This window comes from Clytia hemisphaerica, unplaced genomic scaffold (assembly GCF_902728285.1).
Source record: "Clytia hemisphaerica strain Z4C2 unplaced genomic scaffold, Clytia hemisphaerica genome assembly, whole genome shotgun sequence".
Classification (NCBI taxonomy): Eukaryota; Metazoa; Cnidaria; class Hydrozoa; order Leptothecata; family Clytiidae; genus Clytia; species Clytia hemisphaerica.
In genome coordinates this window covers 295825-321018 of record NW_027103734.1, presented here as the reverse complement: position 1 = coordinate 321018, position 25194 = coordinate 295825, and the positions used below count along the sequence as shown (strand labels likewise).

The 25194-nt window shown below is 36.9% G+C and overlaps 2 protein-coding genes across 3 annotated transcripts in view; one reads left to right on the top strand and one right to left on the bottom strand.

Annotated features, from left to right (window-relative positions):
• The window catches only part of LOC136805032 (trichohyalin-like), an 85333-nt gene that overhangs the window by 22405 nt on the left and 37734 nt on the right, over nt 1-25194 (top strand). For both annotated transcript variants that reach the window (XM_067061566.1, XM_067061565.1), the window contains exons 16-27: nt 431-500; nt 999-1088; nt 1551-1678; nt 2581-2679; nt 3963-4059; nt 4346-4543; nt 13023-13127; nt 20309-20566; nt 22540-22689; nt 22913-23603; nt 23986-24579; nt 25029-25150. In XM_067061566.1, coding sequence (XP_066917667.1) covers nt 431-500; nt 999-1088; nt 1551-1678; nt 2581-2679; nt 3963-4059; nt 4346-4543; nt 13023-13127; nt 20309-20566; nt 22540-22689; nt 22913-23603; nt 23986-24579; nt 25029-25150 — 2602 coding nt within the window. The remainder of the gene's footprint in view (nt 1-430; nt 501-998; nt 1089-1550; nt 1679-2580; nt 2680-3962; nt 4060-4345; nt 4544-13022; nt 13128-20308; nt 20567-22539; nt 22690-22912; nt 23604-23985; nt 24580-25028; nt 25151-25194) is intronic.
• Nucleotides 7993-9960, bottom strand: LOC136805024 (uncharacterized). Its single transcript, XM_067061556.1, has 2 exons — nt 9835-9960; nt 7993-8747 (listed from the first exon to the last, which is right to left on the bottom strand). Exons 1-2 carry the CDS (start codon nt 9895-9897, stop codon nt 8175-8177), a joined length of 636 nt encoding a protein of 211 aa, XP_066917657.1. The 5' UTR covers nt 9898-9960; the 3' UTR covers nt 7993-8174.

The following is a 25194-nucleotide window of genomic DNA, read 5'->3' as shown; positions in this document are numbered from 1 at the left end:
CCAGCCTGGTTAAAAGAACGACAAATTAAGCATTCGTGTTACAATGCAGGATTCTTTAGAGGAACAGACTGGACACCCTATATTTCAACTGCCTTGACAGAATTACTTTCAGGTGTTTCTTGGTTTTCCTACAACCATTGAAATAACTTGCAACCAGTCGTTCTATTTTTCATAGCGCCCGTAGCATAAAGGTAGAGCATCTGGCTACATTGCGCAAGGTTGTGGGTTCGATCACTAGCTGGGCCATACCAAAGATTTCCAAAATGGTACTTGATGCCTCTCTGCTTGATGCTCAGCAGCTAAAGAAGTGGATGAAGGGTAGGTGGAAAAATCCAGGGAAAGGAGTGGCGCCCTCCCCTACCTTCGGGTAAATAGCTAGAGAAAAGGACGACTGTGGTCGCAAACTTACTTATTTTATTTTTCATTTCAGGAGCCGATACTTGGACCAAGTAAAAATCAAGAAAAGAACTCGTCTCCTTCAAAGAAGTCATCCCCGAAAAGTCAGGGATATATCCATTAAGCTCTATATATATATATACCCTAAAGGAAGTTTCTTATTCCCGGTCAACCAACATCTTTGATCGGTGTTTCTTGAAAGTATTATCCTCATGATAGAACTACTCGATAGCGATGTAATTCATCGAAAGTGCTAGATCTAACTTTTCCTCGAATAATTGTGACGCTTGACGTTAGTTTTTAACACTGCAATGGCTTCTCCGCAGGCCACTGAAAAAAACTCCGATTAAAGATGGCGGAAGTAGTTTGGCAAAAAGAAAATCTTATTTGATTCGACTTTCCACTATTCAAGGGCTGATAAGTTGTATTAGTTCGTATCTTTTAGAGAGAGAGAGTTAGCTGTAGCAGTGTACAGAAATTTCGAAATGACGTCCTTATAATCATTTTAATTTACGTAACCAATCTGGGGAAAGGGGAATTGTATGATTCCCATCTATCAGTGCCACGTCAGATTGAAAACAACTTTCACATTTTTTCGATAGGTGCAGCCACGACCAGTAGCGCACACGAGAAAGAGGGCGACGACGAATCAGCGATCGCCTCCTCCGTTCTACCAGCTTTGAAGAAAACAGGTATTTATTTCGAGGTCTCGTTACCGAATTTGTACTCGAGCGACAGAATCTCTAATCTTTTCGATGATGATGATAAATGACATCGAGATTCGAGATTTTTTTTGAGTTTAAAGCTGAAAGGAATACTCGAATTTTATTCGGGTAAAGCTCTGATTGGCCGAGACATGCAAAGATTACCTCACATTTTAGACACTTACGAAAAATTATGTTTTTTGTGCAATTTTCAACCAATCAGATTTTTACTCGGCCTTTTTTCGTGCCTTTTTTACATGAATCTGCTAATAGGAAATTCGTGTATTTCGTTAGCTCGACTGCTATTAATGGGAAGAAAATCGGCTGCCAAAAAAAAGTTTCATTAGCCTATCCCACCATTTGATTTTTTTATCATTTTGAAGATGTAGAGACTAAAAAAGTTCATGCAAAGGTTCCACAGCTGAAACGTATGTGACATTCTACCCTTAGACACTCAGCCACTAACATCACCAAAGACAAAGACACCAACGCCAAAAGATGATGACAAAGAGGACAATGAGGATAAGTGGGATAGTACTGATGACGACGATGAACCTTCTAAAGCTCCCAGTGAAGAGGTGATTGTTTTGAAAACACACGTTGTTGTTAGGTTTTCAACATGTCGAACCCTCTTTTGTTTTATATGTCAAAGAATTCTCGACCTTTCAGCCAATCCTTAGGAGTGGTCAAAGTTTTCTTTGACTTTAACAAAATGCCCATTATTTCAGCTGGTTTTTTTCTCAAGCTCCTAGTGAAGAGGTAGTTGTTTTGAAAACACACGGTGTTGTTAGGTGTTCAACATGTCGAACCTTCTCTTGTTTTATATGTCAAAGAATTCTCGACCTTTAGGATTGGTTCGAAGTTTTCTTTGACTTTAACAAAATGCCCATTATTTCAGCTGATTTTTTCCTAAAGCTCCCAGTGAAGAAGTAATTGTTTTGAAAACACACGATGGTGTGAAACATGTCGAACCCTGCCCTGTTTTATAAGTGTGTACACAGACCCGATATCTATGGCGAATTGCAAGATTCATTGCCGTAGAGGGTCTGTTGTCATTGTCTTTTTCTTAGTAAATTCAATAGAGAGTAGGTGTTAAATCGAATGTACTATTTTTCGAAATTCATCAAAGTCTAACTCAGCGAAAAATAGAATGAAAAAATCCTGGGTTCTGGTCAGGTACTCGCTAAAACAATATTACCTTAAGAGAACTTATTTTCGCGGTGCGAGGGTATGAAATTGGCGTTTTTCGGGGAACCAATTTTCGTGGTTGACACCCACTTTTTGTCGACATTCGTTTATTTTTCTAGGAATTTTCGAGAATTTATAGTGAAAATTGCATTCGTGGAACTAATTTTCACGGAAGGCACCCAAAACGCTAAAAATTAGTTCCTTCGAAAATTAGTGCCGCGAAAATTAGTTTCCGCAGTAATTAGTTCTCTCAAGGTAACTCTTTCTTTTATTTTTGTTCCTTCTTCTTTAGATGCTACCACCTCGTACACCGGAACGTGGCAGCGATTTCGAACCTTCCACAAGCGGTGACGATGAATCAGACTTCAGCCTCGGTGAAAGTTACGATATGGTATGATGACTTCATTCAGCTTATTTTCTCAACGATTTAATTGTTTGACTACAATCAGTGCCAAAATACTTGGCACAAAAGGGACATTCCCCGCGAAATTTTATAACCACAAACAATTTGGAAGCACTCTAAATTAGGTTGGAAGGGTAGAGTTTTAACACTAGACTTAAAATTAGGACCTTAGGATCTGAGGATCCAAAAGTTAAAAAATGGTCCGGTAGGTCTTGAAATTAGCCTAGACACCAATAAATCCCTCCCAGATCGAAATAATTTGAAGAAATCAAGTTGAAAGCCCGAAATTGACATTTCTGCTCGAACTTCAATTTTCGAAAAATGGTAAAATAGCCAAAATTGCCAATATGTTATGGCACTGATTGTATATACTATTACAGAGATCTTGTATAAACCACTAGATGAAGCTTCTTCATTCCTAGCTGAAGCAAAATAATCTGCCATCTTTAGTAAGTAGAACATATTTCGGTGCCCGCAATTTGATCGTTCAAGTCCAATCTCTCGCCTCGTCCCTTCGCGGCATTCGGGTTGTTTTGCTCTATAAAGTGTTTTTTATATGATATCTGTGGATAATAGTCGTGATCAAAATAAAAAAGCCAATCAAATGAAAATACCAGGAAACTTAGAATGCTGCAACTTTTTCGTTACATGTCTTGCTTACTATATGCTAGCCCCCCCCCCAAAGAATCCCTGCCAACTATAGATTTTGCGTATTTGCTGGAAAAATATCAAAAAAACACAGCAACTGATGGATGCTGGTAACAGGGTCAACGATGCTGATTGAATTACCGTATTACTTTAACTAAACACCCCGGCCTTTTTGGGAGGGGCATTTATTCGAAGTAATGATACGGTATTAATACAATAATGACCGGTTAGTGTGGGCTGCACTGAGAAATATTGTCCGAGGTCAAGTAGCGACCGAGCTTGCGAGGTTGTTGCTTTGTCCAAGGGCAATATTTTCAGTACAGCCCAAAAAAACCGGTCATGATTGTATTTGTTAACCGTTTCCTTCAGCTTCGATTGATTTTTAGCGCTTTATCCAGGAAGAATAGCGAAATAAAGCGGAAAACATAAGCGAAAAGAGATAAAAAATTGTTATAATTTTTGACGTCAGAAATAGAAAACGAGAGAAATGATGTCTACGCACGAGTTATCTTTATATTAGTGTTTTTATAGCATTGTTAACCGGTTACTTTTTTTATCATCATGTTTGTGTGTAACAATTGGTAACAATTCCAACCATTTTACTTTCGTTTCGTTTATTTAAGGAGAGGCTAGCAGCACAGAAAAACAAAGGCGACAAAACAACAACGGATCCCAAGAACCCTGGAGGGGGTAGTATCTTTCAAACCGAGCTGACAGGAGGTTTGTAGTTTGTAGAATTAACACAATCGCGGCTTTTCTAATTTTCGCGCGCCTTTTATGTATTGGATATTCGCTCACCCTTTAATTTTCGCGCAGGCGAGAGAAAATAAAAGACGCGAAAATGAAAGACGCACGAAAATTAATGGTATTAAGGTGCACTGTCATTTATAAAATTATAAAATTTTAACAAAAAGCTTTTTTTTAAATGTTTTAAAGATTTTCTACCTGTTCTTAATTAAGTTTTAAGTTTTTTTGCCTAAGTTCGTTGTTTTCTTCGTTGTTTCAGGTAACGACTTTGACAATTCCTCTGACGATGAAATGGATGATATTGAGAAACAAATGCTGACCGTCAGCAAACATGGTAGCACGGGTGCGCTGAAGAAAGACTCTCCAGTTCACTTGCAAAAGAACCCTGTTGAAGTAGAAGCGACACTTGCTGATGATGACAAAGAAAAGGAAAATAAAGCAAAGAAGCCCTTAAGTGGTAAGACTTTTTAAACATTCTTCATTTTTCCGGTCAATTTTTAAATCCTTGTTCAGTTAGTCTAGCATGCTAGACGAATATTTCAGACACAGTGAGAAATAAGCAAAATATTGTAGAATGGGCAAATCGTAGTCGTATACAAACTGATATCATCCCCTAACAAAAAATATCGTATAACCCCATATTACTGTATTACACGGACTGATATTATCCCCTAACAACAAATATATAAACCGTTATTACAACCAACTGTATACCCATATGATCCCCAACACAAATATCGTATTACCCCATAGTACTGTATTAATTACGACTGATATTTACCCTAAACAAATATCGTATTACCCCATATTACTGTATACACAACTGATATTATCCCACAAATATCGTATAACCCCATATTACTGTATTACACGGACTGATATTATCCCCTAACAACAAATATCGTATTACCCCATATTACTGTATTACACGGACTGATATTATCCCCTAACAACAAATATCGTATTACCCACCCCGTACCCCCCTATACTGTATTTACACGGACTGATATTATCCCTAACAACAATATCGTATACCACCATATTACTGTATTACACGGACTGATATTATCCCTTACAACAAATATCGTATTACCCCATATTACTGTATTACACGGACTGATATTATCCCCTAACAACAAATATCGTATTACCCCATACGTATTACACGGACTGATATTATCCCCTAACAACAAATATCGTATTACCACCATTACTGTATTACACACGGACTGATATTATCCCCTAAACAACAAATATCGTATTACCCCATATTACTGTATTACACGGACTGATATTATCCCCTAACAACAAATATCGTATTACCCCATTTACTGTATTACACGGATGATATTATCCCCTAAAACAACAAAATCGGATTATACCCCACCCCCCATATTACTGTATTACACGGACTGATATTATCCCCTAACAACAAATATCGTATTACCCCATATTACTGTATTACACGGACTGATATTATCCCCTAACAACAAATATCGTATTACCCCATATTACTGTATTACACGGATTGATATTATCCCCTAACAACAAATATCGTATTACCCCATATTACTGTATTACACGGACTGATATTATCCCCTTACAACAAATATCGTATTACCCCATATTACTGTATTACACGGACTGATATTATCCCCTTACAACAAATATCGCATAACCCCATATTACTGTATTACACGGACTGATATTATCCCCTAACAACAGATATCATATTACTGTATTCCACGGATTATAACTACTGTAGACTCCAGTCTAAAGTTCAGTAAATTTCTCTGTTGGTTGACAGAAATCCAGCTCAGAATTTAGTTTAAGATTTTCGTTCTGGTAGAAAGTCTTGAAAGAAGAAATTTTGCTGAAACATAATTCTATTTTCTGTTCAGATTTACTAAAGTCGATCGCAAAGCCACCATTGTAATAATTTTCCACATTCTTTTAAGCATCACTTTTAAGAAAACCCAAAAACGTGTCAAGAGTTAAGTTTCAGGTATAGTATATGGCCCCCAAAACGTAGGTCTTTATTAAAATGAAAATTCTGGTGGTTAAGAATGATGGTTATACTTAAAAACGAGTATGTTTTTGATGGTTTAAAACGATTCAAAATAACATATTTGCGTCTGAAGGAACTATTACAGCCCCAAATTAGATAAAAATTGCATATACTCACTCTAGTTCCTTGGATATTGAAAATGAGTCATGAAAATAGGATATAGGAAACTTTTTACAACTGTAATGTCTGTCAAAAAGATGCAGATACATATGCGAATTTAGAAGATGAGTGAAAGATATAGCATCTTAAAGGTCAACCAGTATTTTGGGGGGGCCTAGAACCAGCATTAATAAAACAGAATAATCTTGGAACTCTATTCCTATCAGCTAGACTTGGTATAGTTTATGACAAAAGTTAACATTGTAGAAAAAGGTTTTTGCTGACAGCTAACAAGCGTCACAAATCACACTTACCCGTGTTCACGTTATACACCTTTTTAATTGAGTATAAGAACATACCTTCTTTATTCATAAGAACAATTCTAATGAATCCCGCCAGCGTCATTTGAAGACATGTTCCAAACCCACGCCCAATTCTTTTCCTAACGAGACTTCAAATTGCCAAAAATTAAGAACACTTTTAGAACAATCTTAATGGAACCAATTGTAGGCTCAAAGTGTCATCAGAATTCGAACAGCCGAGTCTCAAAAATTAACTAGTTCTTATAAAAAAGAAAACGCACTAAAAGATACCCTACAATGCAGGAAGTGCCACCGTTTAGTCCATTATCTTTGTACAGAACTGCCACTTTACCAGATCCAGATATGCTTGTCAATAAAAAAGAGAGGAAACTTCGAGACTGAAAAATTAAGAATATTTTAAGAACTTTTTTTAGACTCTATAGGAGAATGCGAGAACCTTCTACGAAAATCTCCGGGCTTGAAATACATAAAAACAAGAACATCCCAAGAACTTGATTTTTATGAAAATAGAAACTAGAGAAGTAATCTATATATTAATACGCTAAAACGTGTGTGTTTACAACGTTCTGTAAAAAGTGTTCGAAATTCTAACAAAGCTCTACAAAGCCTCTTCTTCACGGCGTTGAACCATCGTCTTTTTGCACCCCAAGCAGTTTTCCTACCACTAGACTAACTTTGAGACGCCAGTATACTATTTTCTTTACAGCAACATCGGAGCTGGATGGGTTAAAATCAACCTTCTTCACAAATATGATTTTTGCTTTTGAAGATTCTTTATTCAGATGCTCTTTAAAACTTTCTGTTTACTATAGCGGCTCCCTATCACTTTCAAAACTTTTCAAAGTCTTTCAAAGTCGCTCTCGAATGTCCAGCTACGATGGCTAGTCACGATGGCTAAAAAGATCGAAAATATAATTCTTCTAAGCCATTTACTTAATTGTGGTTAAAAATTGCAATGCAATGTTTAAATAAAAATCGTATCACTATTTCGGCAGCTATATTTCTTCCTTCAGAGATTTTTATATGTATAGTGATTCGCTGGATTGGGAACGCTGCGCATACGGCTAGTTGTAATTAAGCTTTCTCCATATACATATTCCACATAAAAGGTTTGGTACAGTATTCAATTTTTTTTATTCTTCATAATAAAATATTTTTAAAAGCCTATTCGGTTGGTCTTGGCTCAGACGGGTGTCCACTTGGTCGGCCTGATGGGTGTCCACTTGGTCGGCCCGATGGGTGTCCACTTGGTCGGCCTGATGGGTGTCCACTTGTCGGCCTGGATGGGTGTCCACTTGGTATGTGTCCACTTGGTCGGCCTGATGGGTGTCCACTTGGTCGGCCTGATGGGGTGGGGTCCACTTGGTCGGCCTGATGGGTGTCCACTTGGTCGGCCTGATGGTGTCCACTTGGGTCGGCCTGATGGGTGTCCACTTGGTCGGCCTGATGGGTGTCCACTTGGTCGGCCTGATGGGTGTCCACTTGGTCGGCCTGATGGGTGTCCACTTGGTCGGCCTGATGGGTGTCCACTTGGTCGGCCTGATGGGTGTCCACTTGGTCTGCCTGATGGGCGTCCTGTTGTGTCTATCTCAGAGTCATCAAACCATGATGGGCGCCAGGTTGGGAACCACGACGGGCGCCAGCTTGGTTTCCACGATGGGCGATAGCTTGGTTTCCACGATGGGCGCCAGCTTGGGTTCCACGATGGGCGATAGCTTGGGTTCCACGATGGGCGATAGCTTGGTTTCCACGATGGGCGCCAGCTTGGGTTCCACGATGGGCGATAGCTTGGGTTCCACGATGGGCGATAGCTTGGGTTCCACGATGGGCGATAGCTTGGGTTCCACGATGGGCGATAGCTTGGGTTCCACGATGGGCGATAGCTTGGTTTCCACGATGGGCGCCAGCTTGGGTTCCACGATGGGGCGATAGCTTGGGTTCCACGATGGGCGATAGCTTGGGTTCCACGATGGGCGATAGCTTGGTTTCCACGATGGGCGCCAGCTTGGGTTCCACGATGGGCGATAGCTTGGGTTCCACGATGGACGATGGCTTGGTTTCCACGATGGGCGCCAGCTTGGGTTCCACGATGGGCGATAGCTTGGTTTCCACGATGGGCGCCAGCTTGGGTTTAAGGACGCTGATGGACTCAAGCTTGGGAACTTTTCGTTCTAAAAAAGAAAAAACAATAGATACTGTAGATGATTAGATAGAGTCGGTATTTTATATGATTTTAGCTTCTGTTCATCAGAAAGTTTTTATTTTAGAGCAATCATTCCATATCCTGATTTAGAAAGCCTCGTAAATGTACACATTTTTTATATTATTATTATTTATTTTTTTTGACGTTTTTGTAAGGTTATTGGACGGTTGAAAATGAAGCAATTCCATTGGTCGAAATTGACGTAACGGATGAAAAAACTTCTTTCAACTTTTTTTTTGTTCGCGCGAAACTTTTTTATGACGTGATCTTTTCTTCAGACAAAAAAGGTTAGAAAAAAACGGTCGCCCATTTCGCGCGAAAGTGGAGTCCGGCCTTTAAGGTCTTGTTTTTAAATAAGAGTTGTATCGTTTGCTTATACTCATCAATTTTAATTCACAAGCTTTTTCACATTGAATTGACACGGATGTGGAGCAAGATTGGTAACAAAGAGGAAAAAGAAAATCATTTTTTGTTTATATCAACATAATATAACAATAGGCAAACATTGTCCTGAAATGAAATATGTGTCTCATATGAAACGGGAACACTTGTGTAAAAATGAAACCTTTAACTTGGCTCTGTTTGTTATATTTTCAAGAGAATTTCAGCCTCAAAGTTCCTTATCGAGCTCCTTATTTACCAAGCTGCTAAGTTTGGATTTTCTAAGTATGTAACTTAAAAATTACTTGTTTTATTATTCTAAGCCTGAACAGTTCCTTCGTAATTTCTTATTTTTCGGACTATTTTCTGCCTCAAGTTCCTTATAAACGTATTCCTAATAAAAAATCGCATAGAATATACACTTTTTTTATGAGAACAATGAGGCTCAAAATTGCCACAAAATTAGAAAAATTTTGAGCCTGAAATTACTCAATTTCAAGCAATTTAGGTGTTAAAATAGTAAAAATTGGGTTTAAAGCCTAAAATATCTCATTTACACTCTATATAAGAACATGATAAGAACAATTTGAGACTCTAAGTGTCAAGAAAAAATAAGAACAGCCTCCGCAAAATTTTACTGGTTCTTATAAAAGAAAAGTGTTTACAGCACTTACCTCCTCTCCTTGGGCTTGAGCTGCGAGAGCCACAAACACAATTGCCAGTGTCAACCTCAACATGTTGATGCTTTCTTTATCTACCTGTACCTCTTGTACAATGATTCAGGAAGATGTGTGCCAGTCTTTTCACAGCTTGGTATTTATACTGAAAATTCTATACCATTACGTGTGAAAAGTACCAATTTAACATATAAATACGTTTTCTATTTTCTATTTGATCATTAACAGGCTAGCACCTCGAATTATGTATTTTGAGATTGGCCTCTAAAAATGGCAGTTTCTTATGTTTTGTTTGATTAGCTTTCCCTTGATTTTCTTATTTAGCTGATAATTATCCCATCTAAATAATATACAAGGGCGTCTCCTTTTGTTGTTGTTGTTGCACCTAAATGATGATTTGTATTTTCAGTGAAGAAGGATTTAGATAAAATTGCTAGGTACACGTTTTTCTTTATAAGTACAAACTTTATAAGAATATAAGGCTTCGATGGCCAAAATGTTAAGAACATTTTAAGACTTCGCGATTTCTTAGGAAAGTGGACAAAAATGCCCAAAAAATGGCGAAAATAACAACATGCTAAGAATATTTTTAGGCTTAAACTCAGAAAAATAAGAACATCCGAAGGTTTCAAAGTTTTTTTAATGTTCTTATTAAAAAACGTGTACTCTGAGGTTCCGAAACTTATTCAAAATCTCATTAACGGGGGAGGGGGTCTGAATAAAAGGGGATCTGAAATTATACCTCTAATAACCTCCCATAATAAGGTAATGATAAAGCTAAACCGTTACCAAAGTAGCTTCATGCAAATTTACTTTGAAATTAAACGAAATATCTACAACTGTTATAACATTCCAGGTCTTCTACGGTACAGCATGAGGGACCGATATCTATATTTCTACTCACTAGATCGGGTTTTTTTTCCCGATCAGTAGGAAAAAAGAGCTCCTTAGATATAACGACGTCCCTATATGCAGGGACGGTTTTAACAATATGGAGTCCTCAAAATAGGGTATCGTGCCGTACTGTTTAAGGTTTTGGAAAGTTAGCTTTTATTAGACTTTAGCATTTACCCCACCCTTATAGAAAGGAGAAAATAGATCACAAAGCTACGCAGCAGTCGCGTCGAGGCAAATCGAGAAAAGCATAGAAAACGTACTTCGAAGGGAAAAACAGGAGGAACGACTGATTCAATCCACGGCGTGCAATCTAATTCTTCGTGGTGTTGACGAATCCACTGAAGATTCAGAGGAGTCAACCAAAATCTACGATGAATAATATCTAAATGAAAAAGTCTTACCTAAGAAACTAAGCTTAAGGAATATAAAGATTGAAGAAACTCAAAGAATCGGAAAATTTTCGAAGGAAAAGGAAGATGAAAAACGCTATCGACCAATAAAAGTTCGATTTGCAAACGAAGAAGACAAAAATACAGTGTTAAGAGCAATCACTAAAGGAGAAAAATTGCCCTTCCGTGTGACAGAAGATCTTACGAAAAGTGAAAGGAAGACAATCAAAGAGTGGTGTATGAAAGCCCAAGAAATGAACACGTCACTAAAGGATGCAAGCTTTAAATACAAAGTCAGGGGGAGCCCTAGAAAAAAACTCTATCTTAAGAAAATTGTAAACCGAACAAAGAGCGGTTTATAGAGGCCCATGTGCTCGCACGGTGGCCTGCGAACTTGTATAGCATTATTATTATAATCTTTGATTTGGTGAACTTTCACCCTGAAATTATTTGTTTATTTTTCATTGGCAAACACCACAAAAAGCTGGTTAAAATGACCTGTGAGTGATAAATAATTATTTAAATGCCTGTTGATTGCACATTTATTTGTTCGCACTTCTTTTAAAGCTTTTACAAGTTTCCTGTATGATATATAGATGTTAAAGTTAAAAGTTCCTAAATACATTTCTCTAGTTAATCCATATTTTTCCCTATGGTGCCACTTAGCGTAAATTTATGTGATTTGATTAAGAATCTCGACCCCCAAGGGTTGATCAGGGGCATGTGAATCCTCCTTAAAGTTAAAGGTACCCCCTGAAGTTGAAAGAAATGTAACTTGCCTCCAAACGTCATTGGAGGAATAAGTGACTTAAATTACAGACAGATACAAAGATTTTGAGGCCTTGGAATGAAGTCTTAGCGTTTTAAAAATGTTGGTAACATGTTCTTATTTTCGCCATTTTTGAATATTTTTGTCTATTTTCCTTTGAAATCGGGTGTTCTTAACATTATGGCAAATGAAGCCTTGTAGTGGTTTTATTCAGGCCTGATTATTCCAAAGAATAATTATTATTACAATCCGCCGGCCTAAAGATTCTAGGAAGGTCATTTTTTAAACAAGTAGCTGTAAGGTAGAGTTATACAGTCAAGAACACCTTCAAATTAGCCTATCATAGGCTGATTAGCCTATCATAGGCTATTTAGACTATTTTATATAGGCTATTTAGCCGAAAATCGATGAAAACCTTGATTTCTGACGAAATATAAGTTGTCGCGTCTATTTTTCACCATTACTTCATTGCCCAAAGCCAAAAGAATCTTTTTCACTTAAACTGATATCACATTCAATTTTGGAAACAGAAATTTTAATAAATTTACTATCCATCGGCTAACTAACCGATTATAGGCTAATTTTCTGATAATGAAGTTCTGCTGAATCGACAAAAAGCCCGATTTTCTTACCCTGCGCATGCGCACGCACGCGCAGTACCAAAAAGTGGAATATTTCCTAAACCAAAATTGACCCAAAGTCAAAATTTGTCATGAGCATTTCTCTGACAATGAGAAACCATGTATTCCTTAGAGAAGACGCGACCATTTATATTTCGTCAGAAATCGAGGTTTTTATCGATTTCAAGGTTTTCTTGACTGTTATATGTGAGAAAAACTTAATATGTTAATAATAGTATTCTTTTCAGTTTTCAAACTAATTTTGACCCATTTTTACATTTTTAAAATGAAATTTTTGGACTGGCATAAAACGAAAACACAAACGCAAAACAAGATGCCCCTTCACTTTATAAAAATGACCTTGGCTATAGATTATTTAATAAACGTCCATTTTGTTTAAAAATCCATAAAAATTAATAAACGCCACAAATAAACGCCAGGGCGGTATATTCGAAGCAATACGGTACACATTCTGATAATTTGATGATTTTCACTCTTTTCATTTCTCAGGTCGTCAGAAACAACTTGCAGAATTGGGACTGGACCTTGGTAGCGACGTCAGCTCAGTGTCAGATCCCGATGGAATGAGTGCTTCCTTCGACCTTCCTGATAATGGTATTTTTACTGCAGCTTTGTTATTCTCAATACTCATAATATTAATATACCTTAAAGGTTTTATTTTTAAGTGTTCCCGTTTCAATTCAGGCACATGTTTCATATCAGGACAGTGTCTTGCTTTTGTTATATTATGCTTATATAAGCAAAAAACTGTATTTCTTTTCCTCTCTCTGACCAATCTTGCTCCACATCCGTGTCAATCCAATGTTAAAAAGCTTGTAAATTATAATCGATGAGTAAGCAGACGATATCACTCTTATTTAAAAACAAAACCTTTAACACGAGATCTAAATCCGAAACTCTTTATCTAAAAAAAGCACAACGTACTGAATCTAAAAATATTAACAAATCTACAGAAACTTATTCGTTTGTACGACTTGCAATCCCATCCTCGTTTGCGTTATTTGCCGTTGCACGTTAACTACTTACAAAAGAAAGGTAGTAATAACTTTCACGGTTTTCAAATAATTTCGAAATGAACTGTGGGATTGGAACTCGTACAAATTTCTAGTTGAAATAATTATGACGTGTGAGACGCAGAGCGCTATTCTATCATTTTTACTAGAAGATAAAATCACAGATAAAAAAAATCACTCCATTAAGAATTAGTGAATAAGAAACCAAAAAATCAAAAAAAGGGTGTGGCGGCCACCTGAATCGGTGTCATTAGATCCGTCAGCTGCCGCACCCAGAAGAACAACAACAACCATGATGCTCACATAGATGTTTATGGCTGTGCTATCATGATGGTCTACTCATTTGGTGGTTGTGATTAGCTGGAAGTAACTTGCTTCTACCGCACAATCGGAGAAGATCATTGTATTACCAATATTGGTGGTGTCGCGAGCCCAAGTTTTGTCATGCCAAAGAAAGCGAAGAAATTCAAGCAACTGAACTTTATTACACAAAATGCTAGAGGTATTAAAACTACGGAAAGGGTTTATGAACTTTCTACCCAAATTAAACGACAAAATACATTTGCACTTTGTCTACAAGAAACATGGAAAAGCAGTAAATCGGTCGAGATCGTAAATGACTGTACCTTTATTTTGAATGGGTTAAATGCATCCGATAACAAAAGCAAACGAGGACAAGGTGGTGTCGGTATCGTACTTAACAAAACTGCAACCCAAGTCTGGAAAGAAGCAGGCTCACCCATTTTCACCGAATTTGGAAATCGAATAATTGCGACCAGACTTTCGTTAAAAGACAATCGTGACAAGAATATCGATATCTTTCTCGTCTCAGCTTACGCCCCTATAGGAGTTGCAGACGCACTTTTGTGGGACACTTTTCTTCAGAATCTTGAGAACTGTATAAACTCGAAACGTCCGAAAGATATTTTAATCGTTGGTTGTGATACCAATTCCTCCCTCGGAATTAGTTATGAGAGAAGTGGGATTGAAATATCTTCAGTAGGCAAATTTGGTCTACCTCATAGTAATTATGCTGGTACAAGACTTACTACCTTCCTTGAAATCAATCGTCTCGTCGCTTGTAGTACCTATTTCCGTAAAAAGAACTACGCAACGTGGAGACACCCTCGATCTAAACTACCGCATCAGATTGATCATCTACTTGTACTAAAAACTGATTTTCGACGTGTTGTTGATGTGTTTGCTTCAAAACCATTACTTGATTCAGATCACCTCTCTGTGGGGATGAAATTACGAATAGCAGCTCGTTTCATCAAAAAATCACCAACAAAGCGTCCACTTTCCAATATTGACTCTAATAAACTGCTTGTTGATCGTGAATTGCGTAGTACATTTATCGACTCCCTATCTTCAAAATTACAATCTCTTGATCGCGTAGAGTACGAATCCTTGGAGAAATCATTTCAAGATACTGCATTTTATTTTTTTTTTTATTTTCCGATTTATTTAACGTTGGTGTTACATAGTTATAATTAAATACTAATTTATACCAACTATTGACAAAAATGATTATATGAAAAGATAATTTCTATAAAACTATATAATAAAGTGAAACTATAAATTTTTAGGTACATATTTTACAAAGGCAAATATTTGTTAGGTTTATTTCATTAAGTGAGGATTTAAATGAATCGATGGAAGGCTTAAGCTTAGTATTTTCGGGAATTTGGTTCCAAAGTAAGCTTCCACGAAATAAAAAGGATTGCGTTCCGAAACGATGGGAGGTAGCCTTGGGTATTGACATCAAGACTTTGTTTCGCAAATCAAACTTAATTGTTTTTGATTTATAGACCTGCTGCATGAATTCAGGATTTAATTTTTTCTCAGATTTGAAAACCTCACAAAGTAAGAAGCGAAGATGAATTTCATGGACCGTTTTACACTTGGCGCTCTGTAACAGAGATTCATAGTCTTCTTGGAAATCACAAAGTAATATTCTCAGAGCCCGCTTGTGGACTTTAGTGATTTCCTCATATGTAGTCTTGTTACAGTCCAGGGTTTGCTTCAAGGTAGTTTTTTGAGAACCAATCTAGAATAATTTCTAAGTCAAACTCAAGATTTAAGATGACCTCTGCAAGAGTTTCAGCACAAGAATGCAATGTATTATCATCTGCAAAATTGCAAATGCTGGTTTTGACTATGAAAAAGAATAAGTCATTCAAAAAAATGTTAAATAAAAGGGGTCCGAGTATAGAGCCCTGTGGAACACCAAGATGTATTTCCAACCATTCACTATATTCAGAGCCGATTTTTGTTCTCTGATAGCGATTACTCAGATAGCATTTGAGAAGTCCAAGACTTTTAGCATCGAGTCCATAAGCTTTGAGTTTAGCTAATAAAAGTTTGTGGTCTATGCAATCGAAAGCTTTAGATAAGTCCATTAAAACTGCTCCAACTTTACCAGACGTATCCAAGCTTTGATGCCATTGACCAATCATTTTGATTAGAGCATGCTGGGTGCTGTGTTTAGCTCTGAACCCACAAAGTCTTGAGTCAAAAATGCCATCAAAGTAAGATGAAAGTTGGTCATGCATGATTCTTTCATAAATTTTTGAAAAAACTGGCAATATGCTAATTGGCCGATAATTTTTCTTCAGAAATTTGTCTTCCTTTTTAAAGACAGGAGTGACCCTCGCCTTTTTTAGAGTTTGAGGGAATTGAGAAGTGCTAAATGCAAGATTTACTAGTTTTGATAATGGTTCTGATAATAAGTCAGAGACCATTTTAACAAGCTTAACTGAAAAAGGCATCCTCAGTCCTACCAAAAATCACTCGTCAACCACCCGACTGGTTCTCAGCAAATGAATCAGAACTGTTGAATTTAATTGAGAAACGTAATATCGCAGTTTATAACGAAACAAAACGCATCACACGTCGCACAACTGCAGCTGCAATACGTGCTCGAAAGGAACTCAAAAACGCTATTAATGTTGCCAAAAGCACTTGGATTATGAACTCATGTAACCGCTTGAATAGAAGTCCAAATGCATTGAATCTTGGTACAAAAATGGCTTCAGTAAACCCCCTCCACCAAAACAAGTCATGATGAAAAAAGAGGACGGAAGTAAGTGCGTTTCGTCAGAGGAAAATGCTGAAGTTTTTCGAATCCATTTTTCAAAACTTTATAATCGTGAAAAAGTTTATGACCCTTCCGTCCTATCGTCCACAACACCGCGCATCTTGAATGACGATTTCAGTAATACTCCAAGCGTTGAAGAAATCAGAAAGGCAGCATTGAGACTGAAAAATAAAGTACCAGGGGCATCTGGCTTAACTGCTCCCATGTTCAAATCGTTGACGGAAGAGGAACTTTGCTTCGATTATTTTGTCAAGATTGTTGTTGATATCTGGGAAAATGAAACTTACCCCTCCCAATGGGATCTCGGAAAACTTGTCATCTTACCGAAAAAGGGTGACCTATCGAAGCCAGGCAACTATCGGGGAATCATGCTTCTGGAGATAGTATACAAAGTTCTGGCTATCATAATACACAACAGACTCCAACCTTTCGTTGAAAATCTTGATCATGAGGCACAATGTGGTTTCCGTTAAGGTAGAGGTTGCATGGATGCTGTATTCGCGATCAAACTTGCTCTTAAAAAACGCAGAGAACACAATTTAGAAACATGGGTACTCTTTCTTGACCTTGTCAAGGCATTTGACAGGGTGCCCAGATCATTGCTTTGGCAAGTCCTACAAAAGTTCGGCTTGTCAGACAAACTTATTTCTATTTTGAAAGTTCTACACGTAAATTTTCAAGTTGATTCGGTTGATAACACTATGCCCTGCACAATCGGAGTTAAACAAGGTGACATCCTCGGGCCCGTGTTATTTGTCATCTACATTGCCGCAATAATGCAAACATGGCGGAAAATGCACGATCGACCGCTATGCATGTACCGCACAGATTTCACGCTAACAGGACGGAGATACAACACCAAAGGATCTGATTTTTCCGTAGACGACTCTGAATATGCAGACGATACTGCTGTGCTTTTTGAAAGTAGATCGGATACAGAAACTTACTCTCCGCTGTTGATCACTCACTTCTTGAAATTTGGGATGGGAATTCATGTTGGTGATATTCGTACTCCGGATAAACCCTCAAAGACGGAAATCCTTTTTGTTTCGAAACCACCGAAATCGTATTCTGATCCTGAATCTTATGACGGAATCGATCTCTCGCCCATAAAGCTCTGTGCGCACACTTACTTCCCCATCGTTGACAAGTTTTGCTACCTTGGTTGCTTTATATCAAGGGACTGTAAGGATTATGTTGATATTACCAATCGTATCAAAAAGGCTAGCAATGCTTTCGGAGCCCAACGAACGTCAATATTTTCCTCTCGTGTCATTTTTGATGAGGCTAAAAGTGTAGTTTACATATGTCTCATTCTACCGATATTGCTTTTTATGGGCGCTGAGTCGTGGTCCCTCACTGAGCACCTACTTCGTCTTATGCGTAACTTTCACCATGCATGTATGCGTTCAATGTGTCGTATAAATCGTTCCCATGTCTTTCTGTACCGAATAAGTACGGAATCGTTGTTGACAAGGTTGAATATCCAACCAATTGAATTTTATATCTTCAATCGTCAATTATATCCTGGTTGGGTCATGTATCGCGTATGTCGTTTGATAGATTACCGAGAAAGTTATTATCATGTTGGGTATGTAATGCTCGTTTGGTTGGTTCGCCTGAGTTCACTTATGGTAGAAGTGTTTATAAAGCCTTGAAGTGGTTTGATATTGAGAAATCTATTTGGTTTGATTTGATTAATGATCGTGGTAATTGGAGAAAATTGATAAATGTGTAGTATATTTCAAAATGCTAGATTTTTCTTCTTAATGTTTTCACATCTGAATTTAATTTAGTGACTTTTTATTGTCCTTAGCGTAGTGATTTCCTAGGATTATATTTATTATATATTTTTAGGCCAGTTCCTCGTGATTAGGATGGACCATTCTTCTTCTTCTTCTTCTACTAGAAGATAGAAGTGAAAAATTAAAAGGCATAAAGAAGTGATTGAAAATACATTTTTCGTAAATAAGAAAGTCTAGCCTCGATCAAAGAATCCGTCATTCGTATTTTTTTTCTTGAAAGGTTGACGAACTTAGATCAGGAGAGCTGTCTTTTTTTTTTCTTCTTTTTTTTTCATCATTAATTTCTTGATCTCCAAAAGTATATTGGTTCTTCTTACAAGAAATTGAAATATTTTATGTATATGTAATGTATATAAAATTCTACGATTCAAACTGATACGAAGTGTACAGCTAAGTCAGTAATGGAAGCTTAGTGGGTTGGTCGGAGTTTTTAGAAGCTTCTTTTTTATTTGGTTGGTCGTTAAAGATTTTGTTTTAAATAAGGGTAATATCGTTTGCTTGCTCATCAATTTTAATTTACAAGCTTTTTTTGGGGAGCAAGATTGGTCAGAAAGAGGAAAAGAAAAGCAATTTTTTGTATATTCAGCACAATATAACAATAGGGAGACACCGTCCTGATATGAAGTATGTGTCTGATATGAAACGGGAAGACTTTTGTAAAAATAAAGTCTTTAACTTGTGATAAAACAATTTTTTTACTTATTCTAAAGAACGCATCATCTCTATTACTCCAAATCACTAATTAGGGACTTATCTTATAAAATAAAAACTCCAGCTCATTCCATTTGAAGAAGGTTAAAATAGAGGGATCGCATAGTTCAATCTAAGAATACCGACGGAGATCTCGAAATAGAATGCCATAGAATGCTATATAATGTCTTGAACCGTTTGTACAGTTTACTCTCACTAATTCGAACCTCGAAGGTAGATCCAATTTGTTCGAATTTCAGAGAGACTTGAACTGTAGAAAGCATTTTGCGACGGTTTCTCGTTTTCTCCAGAAAAAAGTCCTCCTCTTTGAAGTGAATTTTCTCGAGTTCTATGAACATTGAAAGCATCAATCCTTTTGCATTAGAAAGAGGAAGGATAAACTTTAATTTTGAGGGGTCATTTGTCAAAGGGCTTTTCCAGAAAAAAAATTAATATGGGGGGTGGAGGATATAACAATTTTCAATGATGACAAAGTGACTTTTGGCCCCCCGGACAACGGGTTTTAACCCCTTGACAAGCATCAGTTGACCCCCGGATAACCCAAATTACCCCCAGACAGAGCAAATTTACCCCCCGGACAAGGCAAATTTTATTGATTTTTCGCTACCCCCCCCCCTCCGGGACAATATATCCTCCATCCCTCATGTGCGGACATTTTCTGGAAGAGCCCATTTTGTCAATAAGATCAAAAGACGATAATAAATAAATAAATTCTACAACATTACTTTTCAAAAAAGTCGAAAAAAGGCGAAAAATGAGGGTATCAAATCATCAAAGAAAGCACTTCTTTTATCAATTTATTAACGATCAAGTTTTTCTACGTTGTCCTTTAAGGTAGACTACACAATAGACCTTTAAGGTGGCTTTTGCAGGAATTGTTAATCTTGTAAATACGTGCTTTGGAAAAAATGGAAATACATTTCCTGATGAATAAAAAAACATTGTGTGTCTTGTCTTACAATAAATATAATACAAAAGGATTGATGCTTTCAAAGTTCATAGAACTCGAGAAAATTCACTTCAAAGAGGGGGAACTTTTTTCTAGGACACCCAGTAATTATATTATAATTTCAAAACAATAAAATCCGTCAATAACAACACACAATTCAATTAATTTCCTTGGAAAAATATATCCTTCTATTTCAGTTCCAGGGGCTTCAACAACCACCAAGAAAAAAGCAGACCAAAACAATAATAGTAAAAAGAACCCACTGGACTTGACACTCAGTGATGATGAAGAAACAAGCGATTTTACTGAGACAGAGAGTGAATGGGAGCTTCAACAAAAACAGAAACGCCTCAGTAAAACAAAGATAGATATACCACCGCCGGTCTTGGAAACACCTGTGGCAGCTGCTAAAGAAAACCAAGTTGCCGCTGACAAGGACTTCGTCTTATCTGAAGGTACGTTTACTCAGGCGGGTCCAATAAGCATTTGAAAAATATCAAAGAAATGCAAACTTGATTAAAAATACTTTCCTTAAAAATACAAAAAAGCCCTCCCTCTTCTAGGGTTTGGTAAAGCAGGGTGGGCACCGAACTAGATCAAAACGGATAATCTAATTGACAGTTTTTAAATGTTTTTTTTTAATCAAATAGTTTAAGATCTTTTGCCCGTATATTCATGGTATGTTACTGAGCAAAACCTCTAAATCTTTTTTGTCTTGCGTTAGATTACTATTGTTTTCATGCTAAAAGTCAAAATCTTGTAACTTGAATATTTTGGCTTTGTAAAAGAGTTCTAGAGAAAGAGATTTTTGAGGCTTTGCGCAGACCATAGAAAGATCCTGAGATCTATAAAACAACAAAATTATCTATCTCTTACATGAGTCGAAAGATTTCTTTTTCAGCGAACATTCAAACGCTCCCAGAACAATTCTTGGAGGATTTGGCAACCACTGATAGATTTTCCTTCAAAAATACACAAAATTGTCTTAGTTGAAAAATCAAGTAATCTTCCAATTTATTCTAAAACAAGAGAGAATTGAGAGTTTCTAGAATATTCATTCCCACTTAGATGAAGAATCGAGTGATCTATTAATTTTCGAACGCTCCTAAAACAAAAAGAAAGAACGAAAGAGAATTTCAATAATTGATGAATTTTCTTATAATAATGCACGAAAAATTAATTTCCTTTCTAGATGCAAAAATTTAATTTTCCTCTTGAAGTACACAAAATCTCACATTCCTTATTTTTAATAAAAATCTCTTGAAAGAACGCAATAATATTTATGAATAAATTACATAAAATTCCCGTTTAGGTAAAACTGAATAGTTTTAGGTAAAACTGAATAGTTTTTCGCTCAGCTTTCTCGAAGAGACAAAAGAGAGTTTCCCTCACACACAAATTGACAAAATGTTTCGAGCGAGTTTTCATTCAGCAAACAAACATTCAAACACTCTTAATGTACAAATTAAATTATTTTCCTTCGGAAATACACAAATAAGCTATCCTCGTTCTTAGAGTATTTGTCAGCTCTTGGTAGATTTTCCTTTGAAATTATACAAAATTATACATTTCTCTTTAGACGAAGATTCAAGTAACTTTTCATTCAGTAAACTTTCGAGTTTTCTTAAAACAACTCAGGAGAAATACACAATTTGATGAATTTCCTTTAAAAATACACGAAATTGTTCATTCCTCTTTAGACAAAGATTCAAGTGATTTTTCATCCGGTAAACGTTCGAGTTTTCTTAAAATAACTTGGGAGAAATACACAATTTGATGATTTTCCTTTAAAAATACACGAAATTGTCCGTTCCTCTTTAGACGAAGATTCAAGTGACCTTTCATCCAGTAAACATTCGAATTTTCTTAAGATAACTCAGGAGAAATACACAAATTAGATGATTTCCTTTGAAAATACATGAAAGTGTTCATTCCTCTTTAGACGAAGATTCAAGTGACTTTTCATTCAGTGAACATTCAAATTTTCTTAAAATAACTCTGAAGAAATACACAAATTTGGTGATTTTCCTTTGAAAATACACGAAATTGTTCATTCCTCTTTAGACGAAGATTCAAGTGACTTTTCATTCAGTGAACATTCAAATTTTCTTAAAATAGCTCTGGAAAAATACACAAATTAGATGATTTCCTTTGAAAATACATGAAAGTGTTCATTCCTCTTTAGACGAAGATTCAAGTGACTTTTCATTCAGTGAACATTCAAATTTTCTTAAAATAGCTCTGGAAAAATACACAAATTAGATGATTTCCTTTGAAAATACACGAAATTGTTCATTCCTCTTTAGACGAAGATTAGAGTGACTTTTCATCCAGTGAACATTCGAACGTTTTCAAAATAACTCAAGAAAAATACGCAAATTGGATGATTTTCCTTTGAAAATACATGAAAGTGTTCATTCCTCTTTAGACGAAGATTCGAGTGACTTTTCATTCAGTGAACATTCAAACGTTCTTAAAACAACTCAAGAAAGTTTGGAGGAGGGCGAAGACCAAGCAGAAGCGTTTCTTTTGAAGCAAATGGAAGTTGCAGAAGCTAATGTTGGTAAGCCAACCAAAGGTATGTCTCAAGTGTAAGAGAATCGTAACTAAGAACTAAGTGTAAGGTAGCTTTTTGTATAGAAGAGACGACTTAAATTTAAAGCTAATGACATTCAAAAAGATCTCTAGAATATTAAAAACTGCTAGCTACTGAACTGTTGAATTTTAAATACTTGCTCGTGCTTGGTAACGGCCCTCTCTCAACCCATCAATTAATCAGACATTTCGATCGTATCATTTAGATGCTGCAATTTCAACTCCCAAACAAAAAACTTCACCGAAGCTTCAAGCCGCCACTGACTCCTCCTCGCCCAAAGTCGATGGGAAAGAAAAACTAAAGGGTGTGAATATTACTGACGAAGATGTTCGAAGAAGGGCGTTGTCGGATGAAGAGCATCGCCGAAGGGAGGCTTTAGCAAAGGAAGAGGCTGAAATGAAGCTTCGTCTTGAAGCAGAGCATGAAACCAGGAGGAAGGAGATAGCTGCTGAGAGTGAGAATAAGAAGAAGGAGATTGAATCTGAAACGAAGAGGCGAATGTTAGAGATGGAAACATTGGAGGTTGAACGTCGTAGAGAACTGGAAGATTTGGAACGCGATTTGAAGATGCGGATCCAGCAACAGGAAAAAGAGTTGGCAAAAATTGAGGCTGAAAAGGATCGGAAGAGACAAGAAGTTGAAGCAGAGAGTTCCCGATTAATAGATCTTGAGACACAGACCAAGACGAAGCAACGTGACTTGGAGGTCGAGATTGATGAGGTGAACAAGAGGCTTGAGAGTGAGAGACAGAAAATAACTGATGTGGAGAAGGAAGGGAAACTTAAAGAGGCAGAGATACAGGAACGATTGAAGAGTCTTGAAGATGAAGAAGAACTTGTTCGACGTCGCCTCGATGAGAGTTCTCTTCTCGAACACGATATGGGTGATCGTGAAAGGTTGGTCAATTTTTGTAATTTTTGTCTTTGCTGGTGCTTGCGCCTCACACAATTAAACTGCCTTGTATTATAAATTTAGCTGTTGATATAAAAGTTGCTCAGATTTTACTATTATGTTCTTTTTTAATTCAAGTTCTTTAATTACTTTACCTCGGAAGGTATAGGTAGGTATGGTCTAATTAACTTGCAGCAATATTTTTAGAATCTTCGAGATCTTTGGTATTGGCATTCGAAATGAACAACTTTGCCTTATATTACTCTCTGAAAACAGAGATATGGCTGTAATCTGGGCTAGAGTTTCGTTTTTGTGTTTGCTTTCACGATAAATTTGTCTGCGGTATGATGTTGATATCAAATTTGGATGTGCACTTTACTTTTATAGGTTGAAGGACAGCTTGGACGTGGAAGAGAAATTCTTGAGAGAGAAATTAACGAAGAAGTTGGAGGAAGAAGAGTACTTGATGAAACGGAAAATGAGTGATGAATACAAACGCGTTCAAGGTGACGTCGAAACAAAACGCGCGGTCAAAATGCAAGAATTGAATGATACCGTTGAGCTTGAAAGAGAGAGATTATTTGCAGAGCTAGATGCCGAAGAGGCAAAACGGAGACGTAAGTTAAGCGAAGAAGGGCGAGTTTTCCGCGAAAGGCTTGAAGTTGAAAGACAGGAGAAATTGAATGAGATTTTGAATCAGACTGAGGAGGACAAGCTCTTAATGCAACAGGAATTAGAAAGCGAAGGTCGTTTGAAACATTCTCAACTGGATAAAGAATTACGAGTAAAGGAGGAGAATGTAACGGAACGAATGAATCGAATGGAGAACGAACGACTGAGAGCTTTGGAGGATAAAGAGAAGTTTCTTCAACAGAAACTGGGAGATAAATTAAGGAAGATGGAAGCAGAGAAAATGGCTGAATTAGGGAAGAAAGAACAAGAATTGTTGATGCGAATGCAAGATATCAACTCGGAAGACAGGTATGTTGATTGTAATTTTGTATCTTCTTCTATAAACTAAAAGTATCTATAGATTAAGACTACATGTTGATTTCTGTTTTGGCTACGTTTTTAAGATGTAATGTTAATAACAACTGGACTGAGCCGCATGCAGACTTCCTATTTCAATATCCGCAATGCAAACGAAAACATGGAGTAAACTAACGCTCTTCTTGTGGAAATTGTGTGTCAAATGCCACACCTTTTCTACACGCTGACGTCAATTCTTCGAAAGTACATTTCAATGCCTTCATTTTTTTTCCCAAACTTTCCGCTGCAAAAGAATTCCCTGCATTGACGTTAAAATATTCTGCACGTGTTGACAAAAGGATCCAACGGTTTTCAAAAAAATAAAGTTGAGAAAAATGTTGTTGAAAAGTTGAAAACCAAGTTTCGGTTCTTTATTTGTTATTGTTTTTGGTTATTGTTAGATTTCATGAATTGGAAACGCAAGCCCGTTCACGCGAGCGTGAATTGGAATTGCAGTTAATGGAATTGCGTCAGCGTCAACTTCAAGGAGATTCCGCCATAAAAGAGGTTACTCATTTGTCAGGTAAGATTTCGATACCTTGCTTAACGAACTTTCTGTATTTCAAG

Excerpts from the sequence above, each read along its gene's own strand:
- LOC136805024 (XM_067061556.1), bottom strand. The coding sequence starts at position 9,897 with ATGTTGAGGTTGACACTGGCAATTGTGTTTGTGGCTCTCGCAGCTCAA. Across the intron at positions 8,748-9,834 it reads CTCAAGCCCAAGGAGAGGAG|AACGAAAAGTTCCCAAGCTT; the intron begins GTAAGTGCTGTA and ends TTTCTTTTTTAG.